This window comes from Molothrus ater, chromosome 1, assembly GCF_012460135.2.
Source record: "Molothrus ater isolate BHLD 08-10-18 breed brown headed cowbird chromosome 1, BPBGC_Mater_1.1, whole genome shotgun sequence".
NCBI lineage: Eukaryota > Metazoa > Chordata > Aves > Passeriformes > Icteridae > Molothrus > Molothrus ater.
In genome coordinates this window covers 23,152,598-23,170,985 of record NC_050478.2, presented here as the reverse complement: position 1 = coordinate 23,170,985, position 18,388 = coordinate 23,152,598, and the positions used below count along the sequence as shown (strand labels likewise).

General features: G+C 37.6%; 1 protein-coding gene across 7 annotated transcripts in view; it reads right to left on the bottom strand.

Moving 5' to 3' along the window:
- The window catches only part of CDK14 (cyclin dependent kinase 14), a 440,286-nt gene that overhangs the window by 353,675 nt on the left and 68,223 nt on the right, over positions 1 to 18,388 (bottom strand). For 6 of the 7 annotated variants that reach the window (XM_054516107.1, XM_036406938.2, XM_054516108.1 and 3 more), the window contains one exon: positions 1,726 to 1,971. In XM_054516107.1, coding sequence (XP_054372082.1) covers positions 1,726 to 1,971 — 246 coding nt within the window. Of the gene's footprint in view, positions 1 to 1,725; positions 1,972 to 16,574; positions 16,680 to 18,388 lie in introns of those variants that run through there. The other variant, XM_036406939.2, reaches the window with a different exon arrangement.

Below are 18,388 nucleotides of genomic sequence, written 5' to 3'. Positions count from 1 at the left end.
AGCAAAAGAAAGAACTAAGTCCACCAAACAGAGCTATAAAAATCAGAGAGAATTGCAGGAAGTTGAGAAATAAGAATTGTATTTGAAATTCCTTTGCACCTCCTGTATCCAGCACGTCTGTGTGAGTCGCCGTGGATGAAGATTACCAAAAACATATGTTTAGCTAGGGCTCTAAGCAGCAGAATACTAGTAGAGGAAGCATTAATGTCATTTACATAACAAAATACTGGGATCATAGGAGATTGTATGGATGCAGTAGAGTGCCAGTCCTCTGGAAAAGATAAACATATCAAAAACACAGTTTCAAAAACATCTGCTTCAAAACTCTGGAAACAAAGCAGCTGAAACCCTTCAATGTTAACAGGAGAATGTCAAAAACTTTAACAGAAATTAGTAATAGTTTCTAAGAGGAACAGCAGAGATGAGGAGTGAGTTAATACCACTAAATACTTAAGATTGTCCCAAAAAAATCAATTAAATTAATAGTTGTCATGCCAAAAAATAATCGGGCATCACAAACAAGCAAACACAATGCAAATAGATTTTTCCATTCCTAATGATTGTAAAAGTTTTAAAGTAAGAATTCCTTGTCATGGACCCAGATGGAGTACACTGGAGACATCTTTGGCAGCAGCTATATAATGCCAAGTGATGGTAAAACAGCAAATTTGTTTTTGCTACAGATGGTTACATTTTAAAATGTAACCTTTTCTAAAAAGGACAGTCCCCTGGAGAGGTGACATCTTACCCGCTAAATTCACACGGGTTAAGCACAGCTCATCTACAGAAAATTAATCTCCTGCCATTTCTGTCAGAAGTCTGACAAGCTTCAGTCAAACTTCTGTAGGGAGGACATGATCTCCAGAAGATAGAGCAAAACAAAGAAAAGAAAGAAAAGAAAAAGGAAGAGGCAATCAACCTTTTAAATTTTTTCCCACCAAATAAGATTTGAAGTGTTACATCCATTCTACTTAGATCGGTAGTTTTCATCTCAAAGGTCACATTATTATGGATTTTTCTTCCCAAAGCGTAACAGAAATAGTTTTTCAATAATTTTGAAGGTCTTTTGGGGGAAATCTGTTCTGGGCATTAGTCATTAAAGACATGACATTTTATTTATCTAGTTTCTTTCAAAATACTTGAGAATAAAACTATTATGATGTGTTGCCAAGCCCTTCTCAGTTATTTTTCTCTCTTCCCTCTCTCTCACAGAGTTTCTGACAGGGAAATGAATGTTATTTTTACTACTTGATTTTACAAAGAGAATTCTAAAATGTAAACAAAATCCATCAAATCTGATCTGTTTCTCTAAAACTGAAATCTAAAAATCAAAAAGACAATTCATGTGGTTTCTTAAACTTCATGGGAAAGAATTCTTCTTAACAAATAAGCAATCCTCTGCCAAATTTGCTGCATAAATATTATAGCAGCTGTAATGACATACCAGGATAAGGAGAGGAAAATGCTTAGAAATCCTGTAAGGCACCCTAAAAAACATCTGAAAGGAATTTCATAATCATATTCTTTTTCAAGTTCTATTTTCTGATCCTATGTCATTAATAACACTACAAATATATATGGAAAAACACATTTAATAGCAGCTTTCACCTTTTTCTTTGTTGCTTTTATGTAAACAATCCCTTCTTAAGCAAGAAAACATTTATCTGGTGCCTCTAATTCCACCACCATTTGGCACATGCAGGGGTATCAGGACTGTGCACTTACAGAGCTGGGGCTGGAGTGCCTCCTGATTTTAGGTGATTCCTTCCCTGCAGATGAAGTTTTGAAGTTAATGCAAGCGTTGTTCTCTGAGTGAACCCTCTTCACTTGATTAGTTGGCTTCTCAAATGGATCAAAACTACTCTGTGTCCTCTGAACACGAACTTTTTTATCCTCAGGAATTGTATCCAGAGGTTTGATCACTGAATCCATTCCCTGGCAGTTCCGTGTAGACATCTTTGTGACACATATCTGAAAAGAAAAAACATCATTTGTTGACTGTAACAGGTATTAAAAAACCATCATTTGTTGACTCAACAGTTGAAATCATTCCATGCACCAGCCAGCATCAAAAAAGGCACTGAACTTTATAAGCATTCACTTTCTATTTCTATGTTAAAATAAAAAACAACACATGCATTTTACATAGAGGACACCCACATCACAATAGTAACTATAAAAAGCCTATCTTTGTACAATGTACTGAAAGATCCTGGAAAAGGAAGGCCAAAGAGGGACATTCATAAATTCATACATTTGTGTTTTCTTGTACAATGTTCTTGGCAACAATGCCACTTCTCTCTCCAATTTCACCACAGATATCCACAAGCAGTATTGATTTCCATTTGTTCAAAATTGGACGAGACTAAACTAAAATAAATGATGGTAGTTTGTATGTGCACTGGCTGGTGCTGGCTTTCCAAAGATTCAATACCGGTATATTATGGTATTTTTAAATAATGCTTATACAGTGTTATTATTATCATCACCATATGTCTCAGAAAATCAAATCAGTAAATCAATTCCCAGGCTCTGAAACGTGAGACTGCAGCCTAATGGCACACTAAAGCACAGAAGTTCAATTCTTTGTTACTGTGAAGTACGACTCTGCCAAGCTCCAAAGACTGCCACTTGCTGCTTGATCTATCAAAACGTGCTGTGGTTTGTTCAAAAGAACTAAATGAGCAGAACAAGTACCTTTAGATACTCCAGTCATGTACATTTCTGGTTTTCATTTCAATACATATGACATTTTTTTAAATTACACTGTTGGTGAGGGGTTGTGTTTGAGGCCTCAGTTTCTGTTTTGACCCATAAGAGACTTGACTTTTTACTTGGAAAGAAAAGAAATAGTTTCAGCTTTCAGGCTACAGAGAAAAGTTATGAAGTGTGATACAAGCAGACCCAAGAGACTCCCTAAATTGTAAGACAATCAAAGTAATCTGCAACATACTTTTTCCATGACATTTGCATGTGTTTAAGGATAGACAGTGTTAATTTGCGGTGAATTGACCTGTTCATATAAAATCTAATATTCCATATATTAACAATTTAATATTTAATAATCTATACTAATTTTTGAAAACTTGTTATCCTAAAACAGTTAATATTAAAAAAAAGAAATCATAAATTACCAATAAATCAGGAGTCTTCATTCCTAAAGCAAAGTATCTTCAAAAACTTCTCAAATAAATTATTCTTTGTCATTTTTCTAGAGGAATTTTGTGCCTTGAAATCCAACTTACTCCAATTGTTTAGAGAAATACTGGGTGACTATACCTTGTGGAGTTTGGTTTGTGGTTTGGTTTTTTTTTTTTTTTTATGATCCACTGTAAGAGTAGATGAAAGATTTCTTTTCTACGTTAAAAATTTAAAGTATGTTTCCTGCACTGTGCCATCTGGCCAAATGATCATATACCAGGTCAACTCTAATGAAGGACATCGCTACTGTCACAAACCAGGCATCACAAGGGTTTGCATTTCTTCTCACTAAAGTGATTTCTCCAAGACCAGAACTTCACCAAGTTATAACTTCCTTGAGAAAAGGAAAAATCCCCCTTCTTTTCAAATGATAATTCTTTTTTGGGCTTAAATTAAAACAATTATGTAATTTTGGTCTGTTACTTCAGAGAGAAAAGATAAACAGCTGCAGCACAAAGAGTTTTTAATTAGTCTTCTTGTAAAACTAATTGGTTTCTTTTCCTTAAAAAAACTCTCATGCACTGACATGTATCCACATACTTCCCACTATCATCTCCATGCTCTTGCAATGCTTGCTACCAGCAAAGACCTTTTAAAATAATGCAAATTGGAATCACTGTTAATACAGCAGCTTAATCAACATGGATGCAAATAAATCAGCAATCAGTAATCATTATTTCTCAGCATTTGAAACCCTGTGATCTAGAAAACAGGGGCAGGAGATATGGACAAAAAGTTCCAAAGAAGTACTTGTCTTCCTTTCAGGTTAACAGGGCACCTGTAGTAGATTAAAATATTTGGACTAAACAGCTTAAACATACTATAGATAATAATGCCATGAATGCTGCTTCTGTTTTCATTTTGCACTGGAAAATCTCCATGTGTATGTCTGTCTTACTTTTGTCTTGGCTGGAAGCAGTAACAGCTTGGAATTAGATTTTGAAGGGAGGCACTTTAGCCTTCAGGCCACCTGACTGAATCTGGAGTAGGATAAAAATCCCCATCATCACCTTATAATAGCCACCTTCCAACTTGCAAATGACTAAAACCAAGACGAGTACCTGACCAGCTCCCCCACTCAGAAGGCAAACACCTTGGGGGATGCACAGGCATCACCTGTGGAAAAGCCTCAGCACTGCAGACAAATGCCAAAGCAGAGGCTGCTCACCCAGCCCATCTGCCTGTTCTGCAACTGCAGCACATCTCCTGCCAGGCTGACAAGGGCTTTAATTCATCACTTCTCTCACCGATATCAATATTTCCTTGGCAGAAACAAAGCATTCTCTCCAAATGGCTGCTGTGCACTGCTGAAGCCAGCAAAGCTAAGCTCATGCTGCTGTTGCAGGGTACACATTTCCAAACTGTCTAACCTGCCTATAAAACACTGAGGAGAAACAATAATTAAGCATTTGTTTTACATTCTGCCATTGATAGGCCAAGTCCATGGATGGCCCAAGTTCAGTCTGAGAATCTGTTCTGTAAAATCTGAAAGGACCAGGTCTAAAACGTCAGCACTGAGCACTGGCTGTAACCAACTAAAGGTCATAAACTCATTGGTGGTTTTTAGAGCACTGGCTGTAACCAACCTAAAGAGCCAAACTCATTGGGGTGTCAGGTTTCCCTCCATCAGCAAGGTTAAGCTACCACAGAAGAGCAGATTTTGCCCCTGATCAGCAGGAGTGCTGACCAGCTGCTCCTATACTCCAGCTAAGGGTACAACTTATTCTGTCATGCTTACCATGCAAAAAAGCAACAATTTGCTAAGCAAAATTGAAACATAACTTATTTTGGAAATCTTCCTCTGCATAAAAAATGATCACAGATTTCACCAGCTTGACCACACCATCTTTGTGAACATTACGGATTTGAATTTTTTTACTCTAATTCAGCCTTTTAAATATAATTTTCCTTTGTACAGCATAACTGCTGCTTATAAATTTTAACTTCTCAAAGGATATGTACAAATATTTAGCATCAGAAGGTGTTAGACTAGGAAACCAGTGTCTACCACCTAGTAGCTCCTTGTTGTTGGTAGTCAGGAGAAGCCTAACACCTTCTCATTTCCATATTTCTTTTTGCATATGAGATTTAAGGACCATTTTCTAATTAAAGCACAATATTTATCATAAAGAACACTGGTTCATTTGCAGAATCTTTTGGATGCTGCTGGGTGATCCTCTGGGATAGCAAGACTTTCCCTCTAAGTACATTCTGCCACCTCTGTGACCAGACTTTTCTTTTCACCCCATTCATTTGTTCAATTTACATAATTCATAGGTTCTTCAGGTGGGCACTATTCTTTTACTAACCCTTCGTTTACACACAGAACAACCCTAGTCACCTCAGTGAAGATCCAGAAAGTTATAGAAACGATCTCTTTTTCCAATGCAGCCTCAAAACTGGATTTTTTTTTTTAATATCTATTTAGGTACCATTATCAGAATAAAAAACAAAGTGATACAAGCCATTACATATAGGAAGTCAATATCTGTGATCCATTATCCCTCCCTAGTTATGCAATGCTGTAAGTATAACAGTGTAGCCCAGTTTAACACTCATTGAGATGCTGTAAATGCCACCAGAGTCAAAAACTGGTGCTGTGTGAAGATGTGATATTCAATGTCACCTTAACTATTAAAAGTACTGACCTCAAGTGTATGTAGAGACAATAAAAGTGACACCTTGTTTTGTCATACAAAAAATGACAATTATGATTTATAAAATGCAATCAAGAAGAAGAAACTCTCAGTATGAATATACTGTGCATTTAAAGAAATCTCTGTCTAGCCAACTGCATAAGTCATTAAGCAGTTTTAATTGCCATTTCTTTCAAACAAGTAATCATATAAGTAAACATTAAGGTATATCAAGGCTTGAAGTGATTCTTTCCCCTTCAGGAGTTACTGCCATGATTTTGTGCTTCTCCTACCACAAACTACATTCAACGTGAAACTTTCTGAGGGATAAACTATTTCCAAAACTATTTGGCTTTTAAAAGTAGGGCAATGGAACCACACTTATCTCTTTCAGATGGGGTATTTTTGCCAGCAGATCCCATAACTATGAGGAACAGAGGTATGGGATCCTCATTTATGCTTTAATTCTTCTTTACAGGAAACAGGATTTTAAAATAAGCCAATCAACTTAATACATCTAACAGCTATAAATTATTACACATATAACAGGGAATACACAAAAATACCTGCATCATGTATGGATTGTTCCATAATCAATAAGAAAATACTACTATCCTTCCAAACCTCATATCAGACATAAAAGGCTCAAGGAATTCACTGGACTATTCAACACTTCCAGCTTAGGGCATGGTAGGTGGCCCCAGACATGAAAAATAAGAGAGGAAATAGCTGCTTTGTCTCTGAGGTTCCCACCTTACAGAAATCTCAGTACCTCAGAGGACCACGATGAAAAATGGATGTTGGCAAAAATGCCAGGAGAGGGGCTGAGACAAGGAGCAGATGATAAAAAAAAAATCTAGATGGGAAAAAAGACAAAACAATGGGAATTATATGTGTGGTATTCACACCAGAAAATTTCACATGTAGAACATTCATCCCCAAAGTCTCTGCTTTGATTCTAAGATGAAAATCATGAAAAGGCTACACTAGACTCCAATACCAGTCTCCCTTTAAGGAGATTTGCTTTTCTACACCAAAAACAGAGCGGTCCTACAGAAAATAATTTTTTGTGTTTGAAGTTACTCTTTGGAATAACACTTCCAAAGCAGCACTCAGAAACTGCCCAGGCACTTGGTATCTTGTAGGAAAAGACTTAATCCAGAAAACAGCAATAATCATTCCTGCTCAGTCAGGCAACAGTACTATAGCTGAGAGTCCCTGATCCCAAATCTGATTTTCAGATCTTGGAAAAAAGGTCCCTGTCAGCCCAGGTGTGCTCCAAGATAAGCACCTCTCCATGAGCATCCTGCCCATTACATTTTTCACATATGGACTCTTAATGTCAATATATAATTGTACCTCCCCATGTTGTCTCACATTCTGCTGCCAAGCTATACACATTCCTCATACTCTGATTACTGAAATAAACCTACTTCTAAAAATTTGCTCACAAATATTTACTCAGTCTCAACTGAAAAACGTAAGACAAAATGAGACATCATGATGAGACATTTGGCCACTTAAAACCTACAGCACCAACAGCCTCTTTACAGCTACATGAAGAGCTCTTCTCTACTTTTAAAAGGAGACACAAAAGGAAGATTTATCTAGAAAATCAGAACATTCATGCCAGTTTCAGTAATTACTTGAGCTATCACCGATTCTGGCAATGTAAAGCAAAATAAAACACAGCATCACAAAAGTTAGTGTAGCTTATATTAAAAGTTATTTTAGTGTTTGTCCTGGGTTGGCTATATGATGCTTTTATCCCAAATCGCCTTGTTCTGTTTATGCTGAATCATAAGTTTTGCACCTTTAAGCCTTGTTCCAGGGAGTGAAGGGGGGGAGAGAAGAAGCAGCAGTTTGTTTTCAGACACTGCACTCACTCCTCCACATTCCTGCTCCTGGACTGTGTCGTCTGCGGATGGACAGACAGCGGGACAGAGCTCTCCTTTGCTCTTAGTTAGTTTAGCTAGCTGAGGCAAAGAACTTCCCTGGACTGGTTTGTTTTTTTTTTTTTTTCCTTTTTTCCCTTTTCTTTGGACCTCTTGAAACCTGCTCTGGACAGAACACTCAGAAGAGTACCAGCAGCTCACACCTGTGGCCATCAGGCCTGGCCCATGACATTTCCAGCACCAGAGGGACTGATCAGAGACAGAGTGAGCTCAGCTGCAACCCGGGGAGGGAACCTTCTCAATTTGTCATCTCTTTTGGAGCAGCAAGGGGTTTTATTGTTTAATAAACAGGTTTTTTCCACCTTTCTCCAAGGAGGTATTTTCTCCTGGACCAGTTTGGGGGACGGGCCGGTTTAATCTGCTTTCCTACTGGAGCCCCTTTGGGATTCTCTCCCAAATTTGCTCTGAACCAGGACAGTGTTTCTATGTGGGTTTTTTAATTTGTTTAAGGTAAAAAGAGCCAGAATATTCAAGAAACATAAACATTCATGTTAGAACCCCAAAAAAGCACAACATAGTTTATACTTTGTAGCTTTCTTAGTTGCAGATCAGAATCTGAAGACAATCTATGACAGACAACAACACAGCCTGGATGTGCTCCCTGCTCCTCCTGTCCAATCTTCCGATCAATTTGAGAAGATCCCAAGGCTACTCTAGGATAAAGAGCCTTAGCCATCATTATGTCAGTATGGACCATGGGGCTACAGCCTCCACCCTAACATCATGGTACTTACCATATCTCAAAACATAATGTCAGCATTTAGCCAATTTTTTCTCCATAAAGAATACTGCTGAAGTTAAGAGACTGAAATCACAAGAAGAGTAATTTTGCTCCATGTGTAAAGTTCCATAATAAGCCCCATTAAATAAATAAAAATCACTATCATCATTCATGGAATCATTTTTAAATAAAGATGCCTCTTTGAATCACTTTAAATCTCATTTCAAGCAGTACTCCTTGATCTGCATTTGAGATTAATGTGAAAATAATTAATGGCATATCAGATGTAGTTATTGTGGTACAGTTTCAATGCAACATCTTTTTCACTTCATGACTGTCACCAAAATTAAGAGGTCCCAAAGAAACAGGATTCTTAAAATTAAAGGTTGCTAGACTAATTCATTTACTGTTTAAAGTCATATAGCATTGAAAGAGTGAGACTGATTAGTTAAACCATGTAAGTAATTTATAGTCTTACAGTTCATGAATTTTAAAACAGTCATGAATGACCAGGAATTAATCACCTGTTTGGGCACTTAGTAAAATATAGACTGTCCCATAGCAGTGAAATTTATTCATATGAGTAGAGATTTCCTCAGTAACAAAGACCAACCAATTCTGGCAGAATAGGTCAGACATCCTACCACACAAAAGAAAAGAAGCTTAAAATGCTTGCATAGTGTGAAGACACCCTGCTCTGGAGCTCATCACATCTTTCAGGAAGATGTATTAGATCTGGGTTTTAATTCTTACATTTAACACTACAAATGCTTACTTTGGTAATCCAGTGGATACAGACTTATGTAAAATATTTTTTAAATTGCTAACCATCTACTATTTTCTATTGGTTATTGCCACTGTGTAAATCTGTGGGGGGAAAGTGATTGGCTGGGTAAATACCAGAGTGGACATCCAAAGCTGCTACTGAAAAATCTGAAGGAAATATCTGAATTCCACCCATTTGCACCATTCCAGGAGATGTAGTACGAATGGACCAGATACAGGGAAACCCAAGATCAAGCATGCAGCAAGAAAAACAAAAATTAAAATTACTGAGTATTGTGAGGTAAGGAAGTCACTTAACCTCTCCACAATTCCATGTTTCTGATCACAACAGTGATCCTGCCCCTATCACAAGCAGAAACTGGGAGTGCTAATTAAGTCTGCAAAGCACTTGGGCTTTATAAAGTGAAAAGTTATGAAGATATAGATTATAATTTGTAGAGCCAAAACCCACTGGAAGTAGTGCAACAATCTCATTTTTACAGACAATAAGACAGTTAGCAGTTGCATTTAGCTGAGAGATGTATAAAAAAATATGGTTAGGTGACTACTGGTTCAACAGCTCAATTGCTTAGAAAGTAAGTCTGCCATTAATTTTCACTGGAAAAATCCTATCTGGATACAAGTTTTTATTACCTTTTATAAGCATGTTATTTTTTATCATGCTTTGGTACCATGGCAATTGAGAACACAAGTCATCTGCAGATTTTGGCATCCCTGGAATTTGACATTTGCTACTTATAAAACACAGTTTGGGAATGTTCTGGAGTATTATAAGCAGCTTTGTTCAAAATAAAAATGCAGCTATCTGCAGATTCATTCTCTTTGCAGAACAAAGCAATAGGGAGGCTCTTTCTCATTTTAAACAAAAGACTTGCCTGCTTCTTCTCAGTCCATCTGGTAGCACTCTCCATCCTCCCCAGCAGAGGGTCAGCAAATGACTGCTGCACCCACAAGCAGAAACATGCACAGGTTGAGAAGAGAGCTCAGTTGGTGAGAACTCTACAATACGGGAAAAGATCCATGAAGAGCAAGAGATGAGATAAGGGAGCGGATAAAATTGTGAAAGGGGAAGTAGAGCATGTAATGCTGCACGACATCACCAGCCAGCTCATACCAGAGCTACCAGTGCAATCAGGCTCATACTTGAAAGAGGTCCTTGAACACACTCACCCCTCCCTGTAATCACCTACACCAGCCCCTTGGTTTGAACGTTTGATGGGCACAGCTAAAAGAAGCTGAAAGAGAACTTGAGTAAGAGAGGAAAAAAAAAAAATAGGGAGGTGGTAGAAAGGAAGGAAGATGCAAGGAAAAAATGGTTGTAAAATAAGACTTGTTCCTCTCCTGATGGCCTCTCTCTGTGTCCCAGAACTATAATTAATATTCTCGGGTAATATTTATTTAACTTTAAATGGCTACAGAGATTGCTAGCAATTCTAGCTATGAGCTAGCAAATGCAACTGGAAACAGAGCTCAGAGACTGGAAATGGTATCTGGGGATATGGTATGCTCCTTGCTGTACCTACCACAAACTTACTCATACACCTCCCACAGCCCATCTCAAAGGCACTTGCCCAAAATGGCCACTTTATTTCCAAAGTCAAAGCTGATGTTAAACCAACTGTCATTGTCATATGGAAGAAGGCGAATATAAAAAGGTCACTGAAGTGCCAGATGGGAGAATTTTTGAACTAAAAGCTCTGACATTAATTCTCTGTGTTTGTCTGAAAGACTGAACTCAATGAGCTGATTAAATGTCTGTGCTGAATTGCCAAGTGAGAAAAAAGTCACTCTCACATAAAAACCAACTGATCAGATCTGGGGTAGGAATCCCAGTTGCATAAAAATCAGAAAACATTTTTACCTGCATCAAGAAAAATAACATTTTAAACTAGAAATTTAAACTGGTTACACAATTCTTTCCTTTCACGACCAACACACCAAGAGCTGCAATACAGAACATATTTATTCTGCTACCTTGTCTTCTAAATATCAGCATAATTTCTGAAGCAAGCACAATCCTGAAATTAGGAATTATTGAAAATTATTTTAGGTGCCCTCAACGTGGTAAGGAGAAGCTGAGAATTTCTAATTTTTTTTTCCTGTTCATAGCACAGCCTAGCTTCAGAAAAGTGAGTTCCTACTCCATTAAAGTTGATGTTCCTCTCCTTGCAGAGAAAAAAGGTCCAGTTTTCAAGAGAGTCTAGATAAGACCTAAATAGATTTTAGGTCTATAAAAGCCTACATGTGTCCTCAAAGCAAAACTCTGTTCTGTGACAAGAGACGTCAGGAGGAGTCACCTAAGGACAGGGTCTCAGATAAAGGTCACACCAAAGTCCTGACAGCCTCTAACGCTCATGAAAAGAGACAGAAACTCAACAGAGCTGATCTAAATGGGCATTTTGCTCTATTTCTGTACTGATGCCCCAAAATACAGTAACGGTGTTAGCAATAAAGCCTGGCAAATAAATTCTTCTACTTGCACAGTGTTCACATTTGTCACACTGGTATGTAACACAATGTGCCATGCAAGCCTTTCCTGAAATGGCAACCAGGCTGCTGCTTCCATTAACCTGGATCCAGACTTGCTGCATCCAAAAGGAGGAGGGTCACTCCTCCAAAAAACCAAACAGGAGGGCAGAGTTGAGGATCAGCAGGGCTACCAGTGTGGGAGAAGCAGCTTCCAGTGCCAGGCACAAGCCAAGGGTGCCTTGGTAACGAGAAAGGCAGTGGAGAAAGTGTCTGAACATAAACACTCCCGAGAAATTGTGACAGGTGGTTGTTATACTCTTTTACTTAGTTACCCACTTGTGTCTGTTGTCTATCCTCCTCTGTAACCATATGAACAGGATTTAAAAATAAAGATTAAAAAAATATTTTCAATCCATTTTCCATATCAGCCTCCTGCTCCAACAGATGGCTACATGTGCCAGTGCTAGTTTATACAGTTTTCTTTCCATAAGTGCATTATTAGGGGCTTTGGGAGAATAGTATATTATGTCTTTCTGAGTTTACAGGTTTATAATTTTATTCTATCCTCCAAAACTCCCCCGATCGTGAAGTTATCAAAGGCATATCCATAAATGCAGTAAGTCTTCCCACTGCCAAGTTCAAGTGTGAGAAATCTTGAGAGACTTGACAACAAAATGCCTATTCTTGCTAGATTCTGAGGCTGTCAGTAAGGTTTTTAAGAAAATAAATTGTAAACAACTCCATGCCTTGAAAATAGGTTCTACCCAGTTCCTTTAGGCTGCTTTGCCTATCTCGAGCAAGCCTCTTGATTCTTTCACAGTTATTGTCAAGTACGTCAGACTGAAACTAAAAAAAACAAAAATGTCCTCTTACAGCAGGACTGCAACAAAAACACTGCTGTGGGTGAGATCTGGTCATGTACCTGACAGTCTATGACTTAAGCCCAGCTAGTCACACCTTTCACATAAATGCTCTTCATATAAATGCTGAAGAGTACTTTTTAAATGAAAAGATGAAGGGGATAGGTCATGTAATCATCCTTGTGAAATATACACATTTGCAGGTGGAAAGTTTTTTTGCAGTTATCTTTTGTCTGGTGTGATGACAACCTTCATTGCAATGAAGCAGCATGCATGTAGCATGATCATTAACAAATCAATGCCACTCTCACATTAGCTTCAGCAGATGTTTTAAAAGTGCTTTGCAAGAAATAATTCAAAACTAGAATGGTAAATTAGTTTGGCACTTGTTCCTTCAGAACATTTCCTTCATTAAAAAACATCTACTTGCTTCATTCCTTTCCCTGTTTTCTTCATTTTACTTCCTTTCTTTTCCTTTTTAACTATCTTTAGCAAAAGCCAAATAAACTAGGTAATGGGAGTTGCTTGCTTCATTCTGCTAATGCATTTCAAAGTTTCATTTTTAGCACCAAGAAAGAAATCTCTCCTGCTTTTACTTGCTTCATCCCTGAGGTCAACAACCCTACAGGTTGAGAAATGCAGCATCCAAGGCAGATGAAAGTCACAAGGAAAGGCAAGCTCTCTGAGTATTTCTAGATCTGTTCCTCTCATATTATCTTCCAAACCACTGCATTTGACAAAGTATCCTCTACCAAATCAGCACAGGATAAAGGTAGAGGCAGAAAAAGAGCTTCAAGTTTGTCATTATTCTCTTGTGCAAGGAATCTTCAGAGATCTGAATAACCTACATTCCAACTCAGTCTCCCTGAAATCTTACTAACAGCCATCCATGACCTTTCTGCCATTGCTTTCTTTCATGGAAGTTTGAGAGTTCAGACAAGGATGAGAAACTCAGTTTCACAAATAATTAAATGAAAAGTCCTCATCTGTGTTTGGATTTCATATACACCTGACTTTTTTTTAACTTGTTCTTTCTGGTTTTTCCCCCTCAGACAAATGACCTGGTTATAAAATTCTATAAAACTTGAATGAAAAGTCTCAAAGGAATTTTCTAGCAGCTACCACAGGCTTTGCCAGACTTGCAGCAGCACAATAACTTTCAAAGCAAAAAGGTGTAAGGGGGAGCATAATGAAACTTGCTTCTCAGTGCATAATGTGCTAGACTGGAAAATATGCCATATCCTACAATTCAGAATTTAGTCAGGAGCATAATTGAAAATTATAGCCTATTAAGTTACTCAAAATATGAAGAACACTCTAGTATATCTTTTCTTGCCAAGATGCATAAAACTTAAAATGGAGAGGTTGCAAGCTTATACTGAGAAGAGCTCATCATAAGAAGGATGGCTACAATTTTATAATGAGAATTCTATGAACAGTCTAGAGAGAATGCTTATTAAAAAAAACCAAAATCCTATGTATTTCAACAGAGAAGTGAAAATCACTGCTGCTTCTTTGATGTATTCAAGCCAAAACATGTGCTATAGTAGACTTATGACTGTGCTCAAATGAATTTTAAAGAATAAGCTGTAACAGCACAAAGCAGCCAAGCCTTCTGTAGTTGGTGGCAATTTGCACCTCCAAAGCTGTGAGTTCACCATGAATCACTTTCAACAAGCAACAAATTTTGAGAATCAAATTGGTCAAAAATCACATCTATCATTAGAACAGTGTAAGAAGTCCTCCAACCTTACAGTACATTAAGCTTTTCATGACAAAATTGTCACAAAACTGAGAGTGAGATTGTAGATATCTTGCATAACTTACCCTGCACAGCTGCCTACCAGTAGTACAATCACATTTTATAATTATATAATTTTATAATTATATAATTTTATGAATCTGGACTACTTTGTGAAACACAGAAAACTCCTTAAAAACTTGAAAGTTAGGGGACTGGTTCCACCACTTTCCTTGGCAGCAGCAAAACCAACCACTCCATCATTAAACTGTAGAACTTCTCAAGACAACTCTGCTGCATTACTTTAAAATAAAATTTCCATAGCCAATATTTAACAACAGAACCAATTTGTTCATTAAAACCCCCACTATTTACCAGGAAGTCTGGGCAAACTTATTTTACACATACTCTCTAATGGTTTAAATATATTTTCTGTGTACTTACACAAAGATTTAATAAAATGGAGAAGGACATATTCAAACGCTCTAAGCCTGTAGACTGAAAAGCATCAGAAATTAATTAAGAGAAGCTAAGCTTTCACAATGTATAAATAGACATTATGCCTTTTCCTAGTGGTTTTACGTCCCCACTGCTCACTTGGCAACATTTGGTATTTTCCTCTTCAGGTAAGTTGTATACAATTTAATATTAAATTACAAACATCAACACAGCAAAACTGAAATATAACGGACATAAATTCTATTCAGTTTCCTGGATAGAATGATACAGACTGGATCAAAAGCTTGCTGATACGATATTTGTTATTAGCTTAGGTTATTTTACATTTATATAACATCTAGCTTAAGTTTATCAAGTTATTTTTCAATCAGAAGCTGCAACAGAACTAGTAAGCAGCATGAGATAGCAAGTTCAGCTCTAGAATTATTGTACACAAATTCCAACAATAAACCCTACTAATATTTGCAAAATAAAATAAAAATCTCCACTCACACTTTTCACATAATTTCTGACTAGCACACCAAAACAAAGACAACTAGCAGATAAAACTGCATGTTTCCATGACCTCTGCAGGCCAGTCCAGAACTGATATAGCAACTTCAGAGAAGCCCATCCATCCAGGGATATGATAAACAAAAGAGCAAGATCACCAGCAATGGAGAGAAAGCCCAGAGGTTACCTCTACAAAGGCAAAATGATGTGTTTATGGAGTTGATAATAAAAATCATCCCCCTGAATTCAACATTCAGTACTATGTTAAATTACCCTTTCACTACTTGCTTTTTGCTAAACTGCTAAATCCAGAAATATGTGTAGGTTTATATTAGGGAGTGGAATTAAATGTATCAGTAAAAAATATACCAAACATCAAAGAGATGCATATAATCAATGATTCTGACAATATACAATACACTTATGTCAAAAGCAAAAAGCAGCCACAGAAAGGTATTCACTGAACCATACCAAAACACAGAAGTCACCATGTGGGTGGAAGGAGCACTTAAGGACTGATGGAGTTGCTATTGGGAGAACTTGTCCTGACATTAACATTTTAATAACAGTATTAAGAAAAATAAAGTCCTTAAGGATCAGATTCTTAACATGATCAGTACACTCCTTCCTAATCTGGTAGCAGAAAAAAAAAACCTAAATATTCTGGAAGCCAGCATGGACCTAAGAGAACTCAAGGTCAAAAATTAACCTCTTCTTCCCAAACTAAGAACACCAGCTAGTATTTTCTTTAGTTCAGAAACAGGTTTTGGATAACTGATATTGCACAGGCTCTCTGTTGCATCAGGTAATATTTGCTAGGATACTCCTATTCATTTCAACAGGGATTGTAACCTGTAATTATCATTGTAGCAATACCTGAAACACTTAGGAACATTTTAAGGCTACTATTATCAAACCCAATTTACAAACCATGCCCAGCAGTCTCTGACAGCTGAGTATTTTTGCTTTTCTGGGACTTCAAAGGGAAATAACCCCAACAGAGCTGTCTGGATCTGCTCAGCAGTTCCTGTGACCTTTAAGGGGCACATCTGCATTCACATCTATAGCAAAGTTGCTGAACATGACAGCCCAAATTCTCACCTGCCCCAGGCTGAATACTCACACACACTCTCACCCCAGCAAACTCCTGATGACCCCAAAGACCCACCCAGGGCAGCTACTGAAATCTGCAGGGGCCAATGCCCAGTGGAAAAAGTCCAAAGATTTCCCTTAAAAAACAAAATAATCCCTCACCTGTTCCCTCCACAGCTGGAGCCCAGCACAGCTGGCAGCCAGGCAGCCTTGCTCTTCAGCACAATCACAGCCCCTCCATGGCTCTACCCATGTTCTCATCTGTGGGGGCTCTGGGAGAAAAAAGAAATGCCTACCTGAGACAGACAGAGCACCTGCTCAGAGGTCAGCCCTCCAAACAGCCCACCAATGCTAACAGTGTCAGGGGAAAATGTCAAAACCTGCTGGAGCAGAGTGGGTTTTAGAGATTTTAGGTACTGGTTTTGTTTAAGATTTACACAGCAAAATAACAAAAATAAAGGGAAAAAATGACAGGTGACCATTTTTGCTATAGGGCATCAATGGCTGGCCAACCTTGCACTTAGATGAGATTTTGATGATATTTTGCCTGCTCAGCTACAACTCCTCGAATTTCTTTCTTCCTGGAGTCAGGGTCACTAAGCAGACTATGGCAAACACCCGCTCCTCAGGTAATCCCTTATTTCCTGCTGTAACAGACCCCAGCCTCACTACAAAACTGATTCACAAAAGGTTCTTTCTACTCACAGAGCACTTGGCAATAACTGCTTATTAAACTATGTATTTCTTCCCTTTCCCATCTGTGTTCTTAAGTTTTGGCCACATTTTGCACATTTTAAGTTTTCCAGCTAGTTAATTTGGGATCTGTGTTTTACTAAGTATTACCACCAGGAATATTATTTATCAATAAAATATATCCAAAACATTATTCTTTTCTTAAGCTCAGAAAACCAAAACACAAGAACCCAGAGACAGTAGTAGCACAGCAAACAGAGATTATGACTTTAGGCTTGGGGAGAAGAAACACTTCGAGAAGGATGATGGAAGCAACAAATTTCACATATATATGCAGATGAAAAGATAACACTAAGAGAAAAACACAATTTAAAATTTGCTATTAAAAAATCCCTCATGCCTGGACTTCCATTTGTTGTACAATATGTGGGCAAACACAAGTGGTTGGATTACTCCTGTGCATTAAACAATGGTTTGCAATTTATTAATAGACATGACAATACAAGCAAAGGAAAGCTTCCAAAAATCATTAAAGAACAATACAACTGAAATAACTCTTTCAATAGAAACATTATGGGCAACTCTCAACAACAACAAAAGGCATCTCTACTTTCTGAGAAAGAACTGTGTATATTAAGGTTGTATAAAGTGTGAAACTGACCACCTCACATCACTTACATCACAGTATATACAGCATTTTTAAAGAAGGAACTCGAGCAAAATAATAATGAAACCTTCATAAAATAATTGATGTAGGACTGAATCTTTGCCCCTTAATCATATTCAGTGACAAAGAAGAAGAACCCTTTAATTAGCAAGTACAGAAAAAGAAAACATGAATCCCTGTCAAACTAGTTATTTGATCCCACAGTGATATACAACTGATCTCTTCTTGGAGTATAATTCACATGCTGCATAAAGATAAGCATTCTCCTCTAGAAAAAAAAGCCCGTTTGCTTCTGTCCTTAACTAGTAAAAGCAAAAACCATCTCTCATCACTCTACCGTTACTACCACAGTTCATTTCCTTTAAATAGTAGAACATATGGTGAAATACTATTTTTTTGTTTAGCTCCAATGGATTTCTGTTGAGAGTTAGTTTTCTATGGCTTGATCTACAACTGAAGCACACTAGCTGTCAGTGAAGTCATCAGAAACAATTCTAATTCCATACTATGGCCACATTTTAATCTTCTGTCTTGTACTAATGGTAACTGCTGCTCTTTTCTTCCTCTTTCCCGGAACATGCTTCTGCTCTAAGCTTTCATATGTTGAAATATTCCT